Source organism: Herpailurus yagouaroundi, unplaced genomic scaffold, assembly GCF_014898765.1.
Source record: "Herpailurus yagouaroundi ecotype Mexico unplaced genomic scaffold, PumYag 251, whole genome shotgun sequence".
Classification (NCBI taxonomy): Eukaryota; Metazoa; Chordata; class Mammalia; order Carnivora; family Felidae; genus Herpailurus; species Herpailurus yagouaroundi.
The window spans coordinates 1,046,581-1,053,675 of NW_024412468.1; the positions used below are offsets into that span (position 1 = coordinate 1,046,581).

At 56.2% G+C, this 7,095-nt stretch overlaps 1 protein-coding gene and 1 long non-coding RNA gene across 2 annotated transcripts in view; one reads left to right on the plus strand and one right to left on the minus strand.

Annotated features, from left to right (window-relative positions):
* Positions 1-553, minus strand: part of TMEM123 (transmembrane protein 123) — a 56,240-nt gene extending 55,687 nt beyond the window's left edge. Inside the window, exon 1 of the mRNA XM_040460816.1 lies at positions 393-553. Coding sequence (XP_040316750.1) covers positions 393-492 — 100 coding nt within the window. The 5' untranslated portion in view covers positions 493-553. The remainder of the gene's footprint in view (positions 1-392) is intronic.
* A 358-nt stretch (positions 554-911) lies between these two features.
* Positions 912-5,846, plus strand: LOC121020790 (uncharacterized). The gene is made up of 2 exons (XR_005786284.1): positions 912-5,548; positions 5,627-5,846. It is a non-coding gene; the product is annotated as an uncharacterized LOC121020790 (long non-coding RNA).
* The last annotated feature ends 1,249 nt before the right edge of the window (positions 5,847-7,095 follow it).

Here is a 7,095-nt window from a genome sequence, read left to right on the forward strand (position 1 = left end):
CGGGGCTGGGCGCACCCGCGGGGGCGCCCGGGGGGCAGCGCGCCCCCCCCCCCCGCGACGTCCCCCCCCGCGGTCTGGGGGCCTCGGTCCCGGGCGGGCCGGCCGGCGGCTAAAGGGGCCCCCCACCCGCCGGGCACGGGGGCGCAGGAACCCGCCCCGCCTTCCGGAGGGGGGGGGCCGGGGGGACTTATCCCCCCCCCCCCCCGGGACACACCAACTTCGGGGCGCGGGAGGGGGACAGGAAACCGCGAGCCCGCGCCTGGGTCACTCAACAGGTTACGCGTCCCTCCGGGCCTGCTACGGCGGCCGGCCCGAGCCTCAGTTTCCCCGGCCACGTCCGGGGGGGCCCCCCGCGCGCACAACCTTCCCGGGGAGCCCGCGCCGCCACCTACCGTCCAGGCCCGCGCTGTCCACGGCGGCCTTCAGCAGCGCCAGCACCAGCAGCGCGCATAGGACCAGCGCGGCCCAGCCGCCGCGCGCGCCCGCTCCCATTGTTCCGAGGGCGGGACGCGCCGGCTCCGCGGCTCCCGACCGAGCGTCCGCCGCGCCGCACAGCCGCCCCGCTGCGCACGGGCGCCGGCCCCCCCAGATGCCCAAATAGGGCGCGGGAGCCGGCTGGGGGCGGGACGGGCGCGCAGGGGCGGGGCTCGGCGGAGGGAGGGGCAGGGCCTGGTGGGGAGGCGGGGCGGGGGTCGGCGAGGGCGGGGTTTGGGGGAGGGGCGGGGCAGGGCCGGCGCGCGGGAGAGGGGCTGGGGCTCGAGGTGGGGCGGGGCCGGGAGGGGAGGCGGGAAGGGGCAGGGGCGCGGGGGCGGGGCTTGGCTCGGGCAGCGGGCCCAGCAGGGCGCGCAGGGACGGGGCGGGGCGGGGTCGAGGGCGGGGCCTGCGAGGCAAAGCAGAGCGCGGGGGCGGGACCTGGAGGAGGCGGAGGAGCGGGCCCAGGCCGGGTAGGAGGTGGAGCTCTGCTGGGGCGGGGCTTGTCGGGGCCGCGCCCCCGACACCCGGACGCTGAGGCGCCGGGCCCCCCTGCCTCGCGGGCGAGCCCCAGAAGCTTCAGCGGTTTCCTTTCTTCTCGGAAGTGGCGGTGTTGTCGTCGGGGACCGGAGCGGGCGCTGGGCCTCCCGGGCCCGGAAGGAGTTGTCGGGTGGTGGTCGGTGGGGCCCGGGCCACGTGGCCCAGCGGCACCGGGGAAGCTGCAGACTGGCTGAGCTGCGCGCCCCGGGGGAGGCCTCTTGTTGGGGTCGTGGCCCGCTGGACTTTCTCTTCGGGGGACCCAGTCTCAGCTGTGGTGGGGGCTCTACAAATTCCTAGTTTAAATCCACACATAAAACAGCCACGATCTCTGGACAGGTGCACCCCCCTTTACACCACTGGGCTTTCGGGAAGGATCTGCATCAGTACCCGTTGTAACAAATCCCAGGAGGAGCTTGCTTTTAGGACAGAAGCCATTACGTTCTGGGCCGCTCTTCCCCGACACCATTTCGGCATTTCGGTCTTGCAGGAACGATGCACTTTCCATGGGGGTCCTGTACCCCACGCTGTACCTCATCCTTGGCCGCCCGTGCCCTCCAGCTCTGTGCCTGCAGAGCCCAGTGGAGAGGGGAACGAAGCCAAAGCCGGGGAGTGGAGCCACCCAGGCCCTGCTCCTCCCTTCTTTCCCTCGGGGCTGCTGCCCAGTTCTCATGGAATAACCTGTTCGGAATAGTTTGGGGCCAAGTCCCTCTTAAGCCAACGGAGCCGATTCCACTCACTTGTCTTGACTTGCAGTGACTCTAAAGTCAGCTTTTTGTTCCTGCTAAGAGCCCTGAAGGGACCTGTAGGCACTGGTAGCTGATGCAGGACAACGACAAAGATTGAGTAGGACCCCTCAGCTGAGATGGAAAACAGCAGGATCCAGGACACTTAAAATCCCTATCAATCCCCAAGCTACCACTCTCTACACGCTGCAGATCTTTGATATCTGACCCAGATTTCATGTCATAAAGGCCACATCGTTGCCTTGAAATGTTAAGTTCCCAAAACTATGTTAGGAGGGATATCCTTACTGATCTCACAAAGTCCATCAATATGGACTTGACTGATCAGAGACTGAAGAGGGCAATCTATCCCAGCAAGCACTCCCTGGCCTCCACCCTGCAGCAAGCTCCACTGGGGAGTCTGGGTTAGGAATAAATTGTTCTGGCAACTGCTTAGCCCACTGACCAAGCATTTCACAGCCCAGGTTCAACGTGCCTCTCCAGCCTTGGTTTGGCCGCCCACGGACACGGGAGGTTTCCAGTTCCTTGGCATTGGGACACATTGTTTTCTCCTTCTGAAATGCCCCCCTCTGTTCTCTCGACCATCCTATATGTGAGTCTTCCTTTCAGGCTCGGTGTACATGTACCTGGGAATCTGGGGTAGAATGGAAGATGCCCCCAGAAGAGAAATGAGAAAGTCTGGAAGACAAAATGTGAACATGACAGTTTCTTCTGGAACTGACCTTGACCTGAATGACCTCCATCCTGTTGTCTGATTTCCGCACCACCAGCTTTGCTTTGGTAGTCACGGCACAGAACTGTGGGTGGACCCACAGTTTCCTCCAGTGTGAGGGGGCTGGGGAAGGAAGGGACCATGTCCTTCCTGTCCTCCTGCAAAGTCCTAGGGGAGGTCTGCCCTCCCTGGGGAGATCTGCTTCTGCTCCCACCACTGCACCATTAGACCCTGCTGATGTGAAAAGTTCAAACAGCACAGGAGCCCTTGGCGATCTAGCTGTCCCCCACCTTCCCAGCCTCACGTCTGGATCCCTCTCTGCAACCTCATTGGACTCCTCGAAGTTCTCCAAATGTTCCGGGGCCTTCTGTGCCCTGCGTGTTTGCTCTTGCTCTTCCTTTTGCCAGGATGCCTTCTGACGTCCTCTCCTGGTCAGTTTTCAGTCACCTTTCGAGATTCCCTTCCTACCTCTTCTTCTCCTCAGTCACCCAGGCAGGTTTTGGTGCTCACATCTCCCCGCTCATACTTTGACCAGCTTGGTCACCCTACTTCTACCCTCTTCCCACAGCAGCCAGAGTGATCCTTCTAGAATATAAGTCAGATGATGCGGTTCCCCTGCCTGCCACTTTCCAGAGTCCAAAATCATGGCCCTGCGCAACATGGTCCTTGGCTGCTCTTCGAGCCCCATTTCCTGCCCTCTCCCCCTTCACTTCCTCAGCCCCAGCCTCCTTTTAGTTTTTTAGAAATGCCGCATCAGTTCCCACCCCAGAGCCTTTCTGCTTACCACCCCCTCATGTCATTTAGCTCTCTGCTCATCTCAGAAAAGCTTTTCTTGGAGACTGCACCTCACAGTTTTATGTGTCTTGGTGGCACCTACCACTTTCCATCGTTACGCTCACGTATATGCTCAGTGTTTGTCTCTCCTCCAGGGATGCAGGTCCCGTGAGAACCGAAGAGTGTCTCTGGATGCAGGTTTCTGGTTCGGCTCCTATCCCGTATTGCTGTAACACAGTGGACACTGGTCGTACTTATGGCCACTCCTCATCATTTGAATAGCTTGTCTGCTTTTATATCTCAAATCCTCAGCCTCCTTTGCAGCTGGGCTCCAGAATGTGTCAGAGGCTGTGCCAATCCGACTCGTGCACGTGAAGCTTCAGTCCCCGTGTGAGCAGGCAGAGGCACCAGGCTGGCCTGGAGCGCCCAGCTCTGCGGATTCCAACAGCAGCAGACGCAGGGGGCTGTGAGGCCAGCACTCACAGCAACATCCCTTCCCCGGGGGACGGGGACATAAGACCCAGTGTCTGATGCAGATGTGGTACTGGTGGGGAGCTGCGGGGGGGGGGGGGGGGGAAGTTTCTCACGGGACCAGTTCTGCAGGGTTTGGGGCATTATTCCTGGAGGCTGAGCCTCCGTCATGATTCTCTACACCATCCACCAATCCTGAGAGCCACCCAGCATCTTCAATGTCCTCCTTTCCTGCCAGGTCAGCAGGGGCAGCTTTCCTTCTCCCGTCTAAGGACGCTGGCTCTATCCAGTTGTACACGCCTTTCCCCCCACCCCCAGATGGCTATAATCTCCATTAGATGCTTTGTCAATGCTGCGTGCTTACAGTATGATGGACAGTGTCCTGATGGACTTGGCAGTCTCGTGGGAGGACAGACGCACGGGCAGAGTCTAGTCACTGACACAGAGGGTGGTGGATGCCACGATGTGATACTGGACCAGCACGCACTGGAATGAGGGTCTGTGTCTTGGCATTTGTACCTGGGAGTGTAACACACTTTCTGTCATAGAGAAGGCATTCAGTGTGTGTGTATTTGTGCAACGAACGTGGGCTGGACATAAAGAAAGCAAACTATGGTACTTTTCTCCCTCAGTCATGTTTTCCCCCACCCATTCTGTATTTCCCATACATCTGTGTCTTAGACTTAAGGTCACCTGAGGATGAAGTAGAGACTGGGACCATCATTCGTTCATTCATTCATTCATTCAATCAGTCAATATGCAAAAATTTACTGAACTCATGTCATATACCAAGCACGGTGCTGGGTGCTGGGAAACAGCAGCAAATAGCACAGATCTACCTGCCTCCTAAAATGACAGACCCCAGTGAGTGGTTGGAAAGGGCAATGGTCTCCAGATAGGAATGACAGAAGCTGCTTGTTAAGTCTGCACAAAAGACACGGGGATTTCATTTTCCATCACTGCAATTCCTTACATCCCACGGTCAATTTTTATTCATTCAAAGAAAAAGAGGTAATAAAGGAAGGCTCGTCCGGTTAGGTGTGCACAGGTAATTACCTTCTAACTGCATATAAGCCAATCTGTTGATAAATCAGTATTTGCATGAGGAATGAGCCCGAGTTTTCCAGACTTTGAGACCGTGAGGGAGCAGCTAATAAGACAAGGCAGTGGGAGGACTGAACAAAAGAGTGTGGGTTGGTCTGTGGCCATCTCCCTGCCGCTGCCAATTTCCTGTCAACTTCCATGTTAGCAGATCGACAGCACGTGAGCATCCACTGTGCTTAAGTCTTCACAGGGCGTGCTGATTCTCTGGGCCTCCTCCCTCTCCTGTACTCTGCTGCCTTCCCCTGTGTTCTGGAGCCCCTGCTCTACTCACACCTTCTTCCTCCCTCTGCTTTTCGTTCTTCCTTCATGCTTCTTCCCCCAGAGTACAATTAATTCAAAAGGATCTACTGGGTGTCTATTTTGTATTCAATGCTCTGCAGGATTCGTGCGTTAAGACAAGAGCAAAAGAAAGAACAGAAGAAGCAAAAACCAAGTAAAGGTGAAGATCCAATGGCAGAGACCATACACTGCTACACAACTGGGTTTTGCTCTCTAAACCAGGAGGTCAGAGAAGAAAGTTCCGGGCAGACGACAGTTTAGAAGGAATGACTTCTCCAAAAGGGAGGGGGGAGCTGTGTCTGAAACCACAGCACTTGTCTGGGGGAGAGGAGGGGGTGGGAGTTTTCGGTGTGCGATCTGGGCAGGATCAGGTCGTGAGGATGGGAGGAAGAGGAGATCCGAGATCAGAGGTTTCTGGCGGTGGACGCGGGGAAGCCCCCTGAGCTCTTTCACGGTTAGTCCCTGCTTGTTTGTCAGACCTTCTCTGGAGGAGGCCACAGGGATTCGGCTCACTTTCCTTTCCTCGTTCAAGTCACAGATGACCACCCTGGCTCTTCGGTGCCCTTCCTTCCTCGAGCCTGCATACGGACATGGTCGCGAGTCCCCAGGCCACTGCTGCCAGCTGCACAGATCACAAGCACTTTCTATGGCCAGAGTTTCAGGGCTAATCATGATGAAGAAATTGACAAAAGATAAAATAGCTATGATGAGGAAGTTAAAAAAAATCTGAAATAAAGTTATTACAGTTTTTTATTTAATGTTTATTTATTTTGAGAGAGAGAGGGAGGGAGAGAGGGAGGGAGCGAGAGAGAGGGAGACGGGGAGAGAGAGAATCCCAAGCAGACTCCGAGCTGTCAGCACAGGGCACAATGTGGGACCAGAGCCCACAACCGTGAGATCATGACCTGAGCCAAAATCCGGAGTCAGATGCCTCACCGACTGAGCCACCGTGCACACCCCACAAAGTTCTGACAGTCTTGACCCCTGCTCAGTAGTTCCTGTCTCCCACCGGGGAGATGGAAGAATAGGCCTTAGCTTTCATCCACTCCACAAAAGTTTGAGACTGAAGGCACACACACACACACACGAGGACCCGCCAGAAGTAAGCGCTGTGCTGAGGAAACAGCAGTGTGATGGAACTGGGTGGTTACTTCAGGACAGGTACTCAGGGGAGTTTTCTCTAAGAAGGTAACTGTCAGGCTGAGTCCTTAAAAGGAGGCCTGTGAAAAAACCAGGGGAAGTACATTTCAACCAAGCCTGGGGTGTTGGGAGAGCAGAGAGGAAGCCACTGTGGCCAGAGCTTGGTGAGTAAGGGCAGAGAGGCACAAGATGAGGGTTGGGTTATTCAGGCGAGAAGCGTGGATTTTATTTATTTATTTATTTGTTTATTTATTTATTTATTTATTTTTAAAAATTTTTTTTCAACGTTTATTTATTTTTTGGGACAGAGAGAGACAGAGCATGAACGGGGGAGGGGCAGAGAGAGAGGGAGACACAGAATCGGAAACAGGCTCCAGGCTCCGAGCCATCAGCCCAGAGCCCGACGCGGGGCTCGAACTCACGGACCGCGAGATCGTGACCTGGCTGAAGTCGGACGCTTAACCGACTGTGCCACCCAGGCGCCCCGAGAAGTGTGGATTTTAATTTACATATGATGGAGAGCCATTCGAGAATTGGCAAAGTGATATGTTATGATTTATATTTTTAAAACAGACTATGCCACGGGCTCCCCGGGTGGCTCAGTCGGTTAATTGCCCACTTCAGCACAGGTCGTGATCTCACCGGCCAGGAGTTCGAGTCCCGTGTCAGGCTCTGGGCTGACAGCTGAGGGCCTGGAGCCTGCTTCAGATTCTGTGTCTCCCTCTCTCTCTGCCCCTCCCTGGCTCTCTTTCTTGCAAAAATAAATAAACATTTTTAAAAATTTAAAAAATACAAAAATAAAAAAGACTACACCAGCTCTCTAAAGGAACAAGAGTAGAAACGGGGAATCTTGTCCGAGGC